This window comes from Ammospiza caudacuta, chromosome 6 (assembly GCF_027887145.1).
Source record: "Ammospiza caudacuta isolate bAmmCau1 chromosome 6, bAmmCau1.pri, whole genome shotgun sequence".
NCBI classification, from domain to species: domain Eukaryota; kingdom Metazoa; phylum Chordata; class Aves; order Passeriformes; family Passerellidae; genus Ammospiza; species Ammospiza caudacuta.
Genome location: NC_080598.1, coordinates 2895617 through 2908515, shown reverse-complemented (window position 1 = coordinate 2908515; position 12899 = coordinate 2895617). Strand labels below are relative to the sequence as shown.

Sequence of the window (12899 nt, the reverse complement as noted above, 5' to 3'; positions counted from 1 at the left end):
AGAGAAAAGGATCAGAAAAGGAGAAAAGCATCAGAAGAAATATTTTGTGTAAAGACCTTAATCTCTAAGATTTCCTGTTTCACCTGAAAAATGAGTATAAAAGGACTAATCAAAATTCCTTCATCCTCTCCATCACCTTACTCCTCCAGATTTTCTGAAACAGTATCCATCTGTTAAGCTTTCTTACATTTACACACATATGAAAACTTGTTTGTTTGGAAAAACTCCTTTTAGAGTATTGCAATATAGTTCAGATAGTAAACTCAACAATTTAACCTACCCTTGTTCTTTCAAAGTCTTTAAATAGAAGAACTTCAACTGTGAGGCACCACTTGACTCAAGCTTGTCCATTATGCAGAATCATAATACACTGGCTTGCATCAGAGGCTTTGATACCATAGATGCTGCAGTTTCTTGGTTTTATTATGTATCAAGATTTTTGATTGCTTCATAGTTTGTGGTTAGTATAACAAATCACATGACAAGCTGCTTTGAAGTCTGAAAGTGTAAAATTCAAAATAGTGCCACTATCATTCAACTGAAGTTTACACAAGGCAAAACACATCAATCAATTTAGCCTAGAAAAAGGAGTTTTGGCTCAATCAAAAAGAAAAAAAAGGTGGAAGCACAATGCAAATATTTAGCAAAGCTATAAAATAAAAAGTTTGTATTTTCATTCAAATGTATAAAAAGAACTTCCTTGGAGGGACATCCCTCCAACATGGAGGGATTTCTCAATAAACTATTTTTCAGATTCTAATTAATTAGAAATGCCCTTTTCACAAAGTGGGAACATCTGCTTTACTGGATCTTTCTCTCCCCAGTTAATTTAAGTAGCACATTTCACAGTAATTGTAACTCTTTCAACTTCATTTGTCTCACTGCTGCTCTGATGTGTAAATTAAACTTTTATCATTTTTTCACCCCAAACACAGAAACAAATATTTCTAAAGAGGCAGTTGAAACCATTCTCAAAACAGGAGCAAATTTTAGATTCATACAGTCACTGTATCCTAATTTAGTGGTATATTTTCTTTGTTTTCCACCTTATACTGGTAAAAAGTTTAAGATAGTGAATAATATACTCTACTTAGGTGAATTCAGATGTTAATGAGAACCACACATAGGTTCAACATACATGTTGTAGCCATTTGTTTCACCTTCAGTCCACCACTGACAACTCTCTCCAAAAATAACATAACAGCAAGGCTTAAGGCCTGACAAAATAGGTGTTTACATTTTAATGGATTTTAAGAAAATTCCCATTCACTTGTTCAAGTATTTGCAGCTTGAACTGTGCAACAGCAAAATACAAGTACATTCAAACCACTATGAAAGGCTCTAATTTGTTTATACATTAAAGGTACTAGGATAGAGCATGTAACTAAGAAATTGTAATTAATTACTTCCCTCTACCACATGCTCAGAGTTCAGCCAGTGTCAGCTCTGATTTCTACGTATTCAGTAACTTTCTAGAACATCATCCAGCAGCCCTCAAACCCATATAATCTTTAAAAACCCACAAGATCTCTCACAAGGATGTCCACAGCTCATTTCTGGGACAACTGCTTGCTATTCCTTGTTCTGAATTCAGGACAAATTTGTTTTTTTGCAAAAAGCACAAAAAAAGAGATGTTTTATACATTCATATGGTATCTTAGAGCCCAAAAAGGCCAGTATGGATTATCATATATGTACATATATTTATGTGTATTAGTGTGTATATATGTATATACATACACTCTCAAACACACAGATACGTATACATGCATATTCACTATTGCTGTCTACACTTGTAAGTAAAATCAGCTAGGAACACAGTAAGAAGAGCAGAAAGACACTTAAAATGCAAAACCATACTGGTTTCTAGAGGGATGTCAAGGAAAAGCAGTTTTCTGTACTTCTTCATGCTTTTAAGACAACTTTCAGAGATAATAATGGATTAATTCAGGGCTTTTATATAATGAAGTAAGAAAAAGCAGCCATGGAAACAACTTGAAGAACTAGGGCTGGAATTCTGACAGAGGTCAAGTCTGATCTGTTCACTTCTTCAGCATGGCAACTACCTGAAACTGAAACATCTACATGAACAGCTTTTCTGTTCTATCTCTGAGAAGAATGGTTCTCTGTAATAAAAGAAAACTTTCTTCCAATATAATATATTGATGATCTTGATCTTCATATGATGCTAATAGGTTGGAAGATTAATGGAAGATTAATGAAAAACATCCCATTTGTTTAGGTTACTAATTCTCCCAAACTCTGTTACCATGATCTTGGCATTAACATCTACAGTAATACTCACACCAAAGGATGCCACCATTTAAGTGGTGAGTGTCCACATCCACAGCTTATGGTTCGTCTTACACCTTAAGTATTTTCTGGAAATAAACACATCTGTGATTCTAACTACAGTGGATATTCCCATGAACAAAAGTAGGATACCTAAATAATGCTTGCTTTATTTCAGGATGTTTAAAAATCAAAGCTGGGACTTCAATAAGTTTTAGACTTCTTAAGTTACTTGGAATTAGCTGTGAAGTGTTTTTAAATAGTACAAGACCCATTTTTTACATTCTAAAAACATACTCTGATTAAGAATAATCTAAGGCATGCTTTATGTGAAATTTTCAAAGCACACATCTAAGTTAGACTTCATCATTTTGTGTTTGTAGGAATGGATAAACCATAACCAGATTTACTAGAATCATCCTTCCAATTACTTAATTTCAAAAACAGATTGATGATTTCAAATGTATATTGTTTTAGCGTTCTTCTTGTGCAAATAACCAAGAAAATTTGGGACATATTTGCATATGCAAAGACATCCAAACTACACTGGGCATCAAAGACAACATGACAGGCTTCCATAATTACCCACACTATTGCATTTCTGTGAGATTACACTGCTGGGCAGAACAAAGCTTTTTCTGTGGAGACAAAGACTTCCAGAAATATCTGACCTTCCTAATTAAACTGCATTTTAACCTTTTAGGATTTACTAATTTAGCAATTACTTCAGCTTCCTCACAGACGATTTTTTTTTCCATTTATAGTCTACTCAGACTTGTAGAGTAAGCATGAAAAATGCATTTGTATATATTATGAAAAACATATCTGACTTCAGGAAAGGAGTGGGTTAGGTGATATGCAAAATTTTTAAAGGAAGTCTTTTCAATATTACCATATGAGGGAGCAGCAATGGAGGATGTTTGGAGACAGGAGGAGGCTTTTTTATATTAAACCTCTTCTAATTTGCTCTTGAGGTCTAATAGGGATGTCTTAAGAAGCATACTAACATAACCACTGAAAATTCTTCTTTACATATTTTTTTTCGAACATCTTTGTATATAAGTTGAAATGACTTGCCATTTACCCCGAATTTCCTGAAATATTTTCTGAGCTTTTTTGGCTTTTTTTCTTTAATAAAACCTCACAGGAAATGAGAGCCAAGCACTAAAAGCACAAGCATGAAGTCAACTTTTGTTGCACTTTACCACATCCTTCCATTGTGGGATAAGGATTTTATCTGTTATCATTGCTTTTAGGCTTTATTCACTTCCGTGTTATTAGACTGCATTTTTGGACTACCAGAAAAAGGCAGTAAATTGGGCCATTGTATAGGTAGCATTTCTTCATAGTTCCTGAATCCAAGAGATAATAATGCAAACCTTGTTCCAAAAATTATTTCTTTACCTTCCCAGACAGCAAAATGCATTACCTAGATAAAATATTTACAGGATCAAAGAGAGTAACAGTGATCTAGTGAATGAAAGGAAATGGAAGAGCAATTTCTCAAATATTCTTATCTTGCTACTATACATGCAATAGCAATAGGTAAAGAATTGGCTGCTACTGATTTTGCCACTTCTCTAGGAAAACATTGCCTTCCACTCAAAGTCTGTTTTAGCCTGCTTCCCTTTCCTAAGGAAACTAGAGCATTTCAACTATCAGCCTTTCACCCAGGGGCCTTCTCATTTTCTACATTTCCCTTGCAAAGCAGATACTACTCGTTTTTGCTCAATAGACACTTGTTGGCCTCATTTTTCCTTGTGAGACCCCTTGGCAGAACCACATACATAAAGTGGTACTTTCTGTGCAATTTCAAGAGCAGCTGGTGATGAGAAGCTGGCAGAGATGGATAATGATGACAGCTTTTTCATGGGTCTGAGCGACTCACAATTTTTCAGTATGAAATCTGTGGATTCTGAAATATACCAACCCACACTATAGGAAACTATCAGTTATAATTCATAATCATGCAAGCAAGAACAGTAGATGAATACAGTGGCATCTGGTTGCTCTAAGAAAATTCTCTGATTTTTCAAAGCTTTAAAATGTAATAACAAGAATCAGATTTATGGAGGTATCACGCATGTAAGCTGAAAACTAAACAATTTCTGGAAAAAAAAAAAGTGTATTGGGTTTCATCATGTCAGCAAGACACATTCACTACTGCTGTAGTATCCAGCCAAGTTATTGCTGAGAAAGATAATGGCACCAAGTAGTAATTGCAGATAAATTTTTTTGCAATTTCCCCCATAATCTCTCAAGAATACAACAACACTTCTAAAACAAGCAAAAATTTTAGAAACATTAAAAAGTAGAGAAGAAGAATATGTTTTTATCCTTGTACTCCTGGTCAATGCAGTGTTTCACATTCTCATTATCTGGTCAGACTGAGGAGACCTTTTTATTGTGACAGATCAGTTTACACTTCAAATATGTGAGAGTACTTACCAGCTGTAAAGCTGTACTGCAGTATTCTGTGTTTTCAGCAGTCTCAGAAAGAATTAGAAGCCCTCTTTTGCTAGTTTTATATCAATTTGGGGAAGAAATTTCCCCAAGGCTTTTTAAACTAATTGCCACAAAGACTCCTATAATAATCCAAAGGCAAAACTTTTTTCTAAGACTAAATTCCTTTCTAAGACTAATCTAAATTCCCCTTGCCTTTTTCCTGTGGAAGCAGGCAAAGATGAAGGGAAGGAGAATCCTGGTTGCTTCAGGTGTGGCTTTTTGCTGGGCTAGAGTTCATTTACTTCACAGTAACTGGTACAGGGCTGTGTTTTAAATTTTGCATTTAACCCAGCTAGGGTTAAACCAAACCACCTCATTTGCAGAAACATTCCTTCTAAATGGAGAAGGAAGTTTCCAGAGTGGTTGTTGTGATAAAAGAATTTGTCAAAGTTAAAAGCCAGAGGCACTGTGAGAAGACTGTTTTTGAACTCTGAACTAGTTTGCTCAGTAGTTCGGTACATACAAAGACTGTAATATAAAAAGTGTATTTTTGTTTAAACTTAATACAAATATAAAGCTCCTCTTTAAACTCTGAAAGAAAGTTAGCTTACTGGCTGATTATGAACTTCATAGCCATCCTGAATGCAGGGCTTGGAAAAAATGCAACTAGTAATTATTCTCTATTTCACATGGAAGTAGAAAAAAAAGTATTTTGCTTTAGCGCAGTGAAATCCCTGTTAGTAGACAGACAGTACAGCATCTGTTACTAGATTGTTTTGGCAGCAGCCTTACCTATTATTAAAACTATTTAGTGCTCAGTAACAGGATCTAAATTCTACAGACTCCACATTGCTTTTCTGCCTTTTCAGCCACAATTGACATAAAAGGCTTTGTCTGTTTAATCAACAAAATCAAACAAGAACATCTATTATTATTTGTCTTTGTTCAGCCACTTTTGCAGAAACAGACAAAGAAAATCTTTGGATACAAGAAGTTCTCATTGCAACAGTTTAGATTAAAATGTAACCAGAAAAGGTTACATATATGACATACGGATTTAATATATAATCTCTTAAGTTTCATTGTCATGTCACAGATTCCCAGTCTGTAAATACAATTTCCTGTAAGCCTATTTAAAAATTATTACATAGCTACTATTATAGAAGATCTTTCTAAAAGCATCCTATGAAATGAGGACACATCTACCTGTGTTCCAGAATACTGCAGTAATGATGATGAGTGTGATAAGCATTAGAGCTGTTGTAGGACTTGAAAAAAATGAATTCAATGCCAAAACCACAAAGTGCCACAGGTACCATCCATGAAACAACTCTGGAATGGTCTCCTGAAGAGAACAGCACATGTGCTGTGAATGCAGCAGAGAAGCTTACAGTAATTCAAGCATTACTAGAGATTTGTAATACAGGATTACTGATGTTACAGTAAAAAAAACCCCGTGCTGCAGAATTCACTATTTCCACAGTGTGACGAAGAAATTATTCAGAACTTCTTGAGGTTAAGTCATTTGTCATATATATGCAAGCAGTTAGGCTTAATGGAAAGGAGAATTAAGGGTCTCCTACTTGAAAGTATGACTAAAAAAATACACATTTTGTGAACAGAAAATCCATCATAATTCTTTGACATTATAGTGGATTAAGTGCTGGAGAAAATGCATTGTGATGAATAGTATAATTATGCAATTACTAAGCAAGATAGCATGCCAGATTTATCTGATGAGATGGCTTTTCCAGTGCTTGAAAACTCAACTGCCTTCCAGTTGAGGTTTCTGACAACACTCCTACACTCACCTACACATAAGTGAGTTTTATCTCTCTTTTAATGGGTCTAGATATCATTTTGATGCTGCTTAGAAGAAGGATCTTATACTCTATCTAGATCACACTTGACTGACCATTTGCTACATGAACATACTTTTTCTACACTCTCAGAATTTCTGAGACCTTCCAGACAACATGAATTCCACTCCATGTTCAGAATCCTATATCCTGAATTCTGTGCAATATAAATTTATTGAAAGAAGGCTACTACCTCTTAGGTGAGTCAATAAAACACATAAGAATCTTTGATTTTATATAATTTTGCTTGATTTTAGTACAGAGAATTCCATTCACTGATTCTGTCACTCAAACTATAATATTGTTACTAACACCTTCCAAAATCATCAGGCTGAATAAAATACTCTAACACTGTCTTCTTAATGTTAGCAAGCAAGGCAAAATTCCAGCCTCCAAATAAAAATTTGTAGAAAACTTTTTAACCTATTTATACATTTTTAGCAAACAAAGAAATTTGTGTTCATTAGTTCTAAATTGCATCATTCTTTTTCATTAATATTCTATCCTCAATTGCTTATTTAGTTCTCTTGGAACATCCTAATTAGCCCATATTTTTAATACCTCTTTCCTCCAGCTCACATACTTAGTCTCTTCTTTATGTTCTGGTTTCTGCAAAATGACCTTGTGATCCAAAAATTCTGCACCCCTTGTATCCAATTTCAACAATACATCTTTCTTCTCCCAGGCTTTCTTCATTGAAGCATATCAAGTTCAGTTTAACAAAAATAATTTCAGTTTAACAAAACTAATTTCAGTAATTTTATGCAGTTGTGTTCCCATAATAGCAACTCATGACAATTTTGCTAAATGCTAACTAAAAGTGATTTAAGACTTAGCAGACTGCTTATGATTAATTAAAAAAAATAATTAAAAGTTATTTAAAACCATTAACTAAAATTATTTTACAAGTTTCATCATTTTCAACAATTTGGGAGCCACCTAAATTTCTTACCATGAGACGCCTATTTACTTAGGCTGCAACATATGTTGCTTTAGAAATCGCATTTTAAAAATATTTAAGCACATTCTGACAGCTGATACAATTTAATAGAATTTTGTGTCCATTACCTTTAAAGAAGATTTAGTTCGAGGTTCTGTTTTCTGCCTGGTGAGCTTATTTTGAATAAGCAATGACTGATCTGTACGAGCATCATAATTCCCATGTTCTGAATCATCTGTGTATGTATCTTTTTCCTTGCCTACATCTGAAGGAAAATCAGAAGAAAACAATGGGCTCATTTTAGATTATAATGGATAGAAACAAACAGCATTATTACAGCCACAGTTGAATATTCATTTTATGTGTACACATTTTAATAATGCACTTATTTTCCTGTTAAAGCTTTATACGTGAAATGTTACAATGTTCATCTTAAATTGGATGTGACTGCTATTTTTAGTAGAAGGCCAGGAGAAATGGTTTTTTTATTAGCCTTCAAATAAAAAAGTCCATAATGTCCTTTACAGTAGTTCTAAAAAACAAAGTAATATGAATATTCAACTGTTTGAGTCACAGTTGTTGAGGCTCAGGATGTTTCACCAAACAGGCAGCACAGCCTGCAGACCAGAGGAACATCTCATGTTTTAAATCTAAACAAACAACTGAAATGCCAGTTCCCCTACACACATGCAGATATTCCATTTGAAAATTTGCAGTCAGATATTGCACTAAGTTCCTCAGAACACATTTTAATAGGTGTACCTTGTTCAAGGATGGTGGTAGGAGGTAGGAGATCTTCATGGAGAAAATGTTCGCTTTCTCACTGGATTTGGTTTTAATTGCTCAGCTGAAGTTTTTACGAAAACTTAGCTGAGTACCATAACAGAGCTGCAGGAAACTGAGTACCTCCCTCAGAGATCACCCATATTGTCCATCAAAAATCATGGCAATTCTTGCCCTATACACCAAGAAGAAGTAAAATGAAGGGCAATGCCTGTGCAGTGCTGGACTGTAAAGTTTAAATTCATGTTAGAATATGGCTAGATTTGAAAAAATATATTAAAGATTAAAAAGACGGAATAATCATTGCCACGCAATTTTATCTTGGCCAAATCGGAAAAAGAAACATATTCAGACAAAAAATTTACCCACAAATCCTAAGTTCCCATCTCAGCTTTCACATCAACATGGGAAAAGTCAGGTGGACTAGGAACAGCATTTAGCTCAGTATTTTGAAACCCTAAATAGAAGCCAAGAAAAAAGTCGTGGTTGCTGTGGGAACCACGATCTTGAATTTCATGGATTTTAAATTCATAAATGTTCATCTGAAACATTTAAGTATTTTTCATTAAGTTGTTCAGTTAAATTCTCTACACTAAGTACTATAGAAATTAAGAAAAACAACCACAATTATCTCACGCACCCTAAACATTTCACATATTAAAATATTTAAAACCAGAACATTTACTGAGCGCTATTTTTTCCTCAATTTAGTCTCTACATAATGATTATACAAAATGTACCCTTGATAATTTCTAATACTGATATTAACCATGGTAAATCCGTGGTGGGATTTCTTAATGTACAAACCAGCTCATTTTTATTGTCAATGTGCATAATTCAGGAGTTTTATTTATTTTAAACAATGATGTAACTTCATATACAACTTACTCTCTGCTCAACAAAAATGAACATAGTTAAAAGAAGGCTTCAGGTAGGAAACAGTACTTAGCAACTCTGCATATTTGACTTATGCCTAGGTTTGAGCTCTTAGTTTTAGGAGCCAGTAAAATGAAGAGGCAGGCCTATGAAACCTAAACTAGGTCATTTAAGCTGAAAGAAAGACTATACTTATATTAAAAAGTCTATTTCAATGAGGGAAGTTTTAGAGGATTAGACATTATGAGTACACCTAGTACTAAAAAACAAAATACATTTGCAAAACTTTTGCAACTTTTTAAATTTAAGTAATTTGAAGTTATGAATAAGTTCTCCCTCTGTGCTCAATGCATTTCACCTGCTAAACATTTTTATGCTTTCAAGGACACATATTTCAAATTGCAGCATCTCCCTTCTATAAAAAAAATCTTTCACCTAGAGACGTCTGCTATTTTGCCTGAAATGTAGTCAAAATTTGTTTTAGCAAAACAAAAACCCCAAACAGCCTTTAAAATTAAGTGAATTTATAAAGAAATGTTTTCTAAAATCCAAAGATACTTCCTATTCTATCTTTCAGCAGTTGATGACTTATTTTATACATAAAAGTACTCTCCCACTATGCAATGCTATGAATACAGTAAAAAGGGGAATATTATTTAGCTCTGAACAAGCCTCTTGAGGCTGTAAGCTGCTGGTCCCTGCTCCACCATGGACCTCTACAGGCTCCAGGGGCACAGCCTGCCTCACCATGGTTTTCACCAGGGGCTGCAAGAGAATCTCTGTTCCAGCTGAAGTTGCCCTTGTGTATTTTTTTCTCCCTTCTCAGATCTGTTACTCCAAAGGCACTTCCACAGCCACTGATGAGCTCAGCCTTGCCAAGCAGCAGGCCTGCCTTGGAGCTGCTGCCATTGGCTCCACCAGACACAGGTGAAGCTTCCAGCAGCTTCTCAGAGAAGCCAGCCCTGAAGCTGCACTGCTCACACAGACCCACCACAGCTTCCCAGCGACAAGGGTCTCACCGACGCAAACACAACCTGCGTGACCCTTTACATGACCTCTCTGTGTGAGTTTCCAGAGTACCTACTAACAGCAGAAAGACTTTAACATCCATCTTTTTACCAAGTCTTACATCTCAAAGACCATGTTCAGGGGCAGTTCTCACAATCAGAGGCTCACCCCAGGGCAGCAGAAGCAGGTCTGGGCTGGGCTCAGGAGCAGCCAATTGCCTCCCGAGCAGCCACCCCAGCCCTGTCCTTTACCTGCCCAACTCCTGCGCTATCTCCCCCCATCAGAGAGAAATTCTGGGACAAGACAAGTGCAAACACATGCTCTCCTCCCCTGAGGCTTGGCCATTTCTTTGGTTTTCCCAAGTACTCAGTTGCTAATGTGTCCTAGCAATTTATGGGAAAAAATTCTATAAGTCAATTTTATAAGTAAAAAGGAGCAAAAGGAAAGAAACTTAAACCCCCAACAATCACAAAAACTAATCAACGCTTCCTGACACATAATTTGGCAACACTTAACACATGACAGTAAGATTTGCCCTATAAGGTCACTTACATGATAAAACATTGAAGACAATTTCATTTCTGGAAATCCTTTACACAGTAATGCAGAAGCATTTAGTTTAGAAATACATAACTAAGTTCACATTTTGAATCTTTTTGGGTCTTAACTGCTTGGCTACCTTTCTTACTATCATACTTTTCTGAAGGGCCAAAACTGCATTTCAATTTTATCACAGGAGATAAAAAGCAGTTGTTCTGATTTCTGTGTATCCTGCAATCCAGCGATATATTTTATATATACCCAGTAGTGTCTGGTAGCAAATGTTTTTCAATTGAAAAGTGGCATAATGATGGAAAGAAAAATTAATATAAATATTTCTAAATAGTTTCTGTTTCATAAACTTTGATACAACAACTCTACTCAATCCTTTGAGCCTTTACACATTTGAGGATAGGCTTTGCAAAGCTTTAGTAAGAAAGAGATTATTGGTCAAGTAAATAATCCCCTTTTGTCCTAATTTAAATCCTAGGAAAATCATGAAGAAGAACATCACTAGACACCTAGATAAATGACATTGTGATAGATTTAGGTCTTATTTTATTTTGCTGTGCACCTGGAACACTATCTTATACAGATAACATAGAAATGTTTTCACCTACCTGTGTATGTATATTTAGATATGGAAAACCATAACTACCAGAAAAACTCTGGAGCCACAACCTACACCAAAGGAAGCTTCAAGCACCTGCTGCTTGTTGCTCTTCAGCCCAACCTTTTATACCACTCATGTTGATGCCCTGCCCCTGTGTGCCCTCTGCTCCCTGTGTGATTGCTCAGCACCCCTGGGCACCCCCTGGCTCCTCACCTTCAACAGCATTCACCTGTCCTGCACAGCTGGAGACAACTGGGGATCAGCCACAGCCCCACTCCCAATCACCACACACCCTGTGCCTACACACAACAGACAAAGACCTTCCTCAATGTACAACTTTTTAGGAACTTTCAGACAGTGGTAACTGTTACACAGAATATTTCTAATTTTTTTAAAAGGGAGTCAGTCATATATTATTGCTCTTTAGATGAGTTAAAATGGTGCATAAAACTGCTAGAGACAGATTAAATGCCTAAAGCACATCAATATTTTGGACTGCATATTAAGTCCAAAGACTAATCCTTATTATGTTCCCATGAGCACTGAACAGATTACATAATTTCTTCATCCATACTGCCAGCTCTCCAGGCATGAACCAGCTCCAGTACGGGAGCGTGACAGCTCTGGGTATAGGACAAACTGTTCTCATGCAGCTTGTCAGCCACCTCACTACACAACCACAACAGACGTGACACCCTCATTTATGTAGGCACTGACCACAAACTTAGGATAAAATTATTCTAGAAGGCATAATGGAAACACCACATTTCTCTTGAAGCAGAAACTGAACCTGGTTTCCTGGAATCATATCTTCTGTGATCTTTCAGTCCCTCTTTTTATATAAACATGGTATGTACTGCACAGGTTATATATATATTATATGCCCATTTCAATTTATCATAACATCACAAAATTGACTTACAAACACCTCAATAATTGAGCATTGAAAAGTAGTTTTTATCATTCAGTTATTATGATTCTTTGTTGGATTGTTAATTTTGGTCCAGCTTTTCATTTGTCAGTTCACTGTATTGCAGCATAGCATATAAATACATTGGTTTTTATATATAAACTCTGTAGTAATTGGATTCATGATAAATTCAGAATACAAGGTATCTGTCACAGCAAAATTGTTAATTATCTAGGAAAGCTTTCATGTCCTGCTAAGAAAGATGAGTTATTATGCACAAATCCTCATAATTAATCTAAGGGGGGAAAAAAAACAGAATTAAAAAAAGAATAAATTAGTTTGTGATGTTTTACTTGCTACTGAATGTTACTTTTGTTCTTATTTCAACCCAGTACTCTCCACCTTCTGTGTCTCCCACCAGAAGTGGGAGGGGATTGAGTGAGTCAGAAAGAGGGGCATTGCATTATGCCTGAAACCTCAAAGTTCACGATATACATTAGAGAAGCTCAATATTTATCACTTGGATTGAATGTACCACTTCCTCAAACTAAAAACACTACTGACTACCTAAAACTGGCAGAGGAAAAATTACACAAATCCATAATGTCCTTGATCCCGTTTATCCCATTTATT

The 12899-nt window shown here is 35.5% G+C and overlaps 1 protein-coding gene across 3 annotated transcripts in view; it reads right to left on the bottom strand.

Moving 5' to 3' along the window:
• Nucleotides 1-12899, bottom strand: part of ANO3 (anoctamin 3) — a 111577-nt gene that overhangs the window by 55804 nt on the left and 42874 nt on the right. For all 3 annotated transcript variants that reach the window (XM_058806914.1, XM_058806916.1, XM_058806915.1), the window contains exon 4: nt 7665-7801. In XM_058806914.1, the coding sequence (XP_058662897.1) occupies nt 7665-7801 (137 nt within the window). The remainder of the gene's footprint in view (nt 1-7664; nt 7802-12899) is intronic.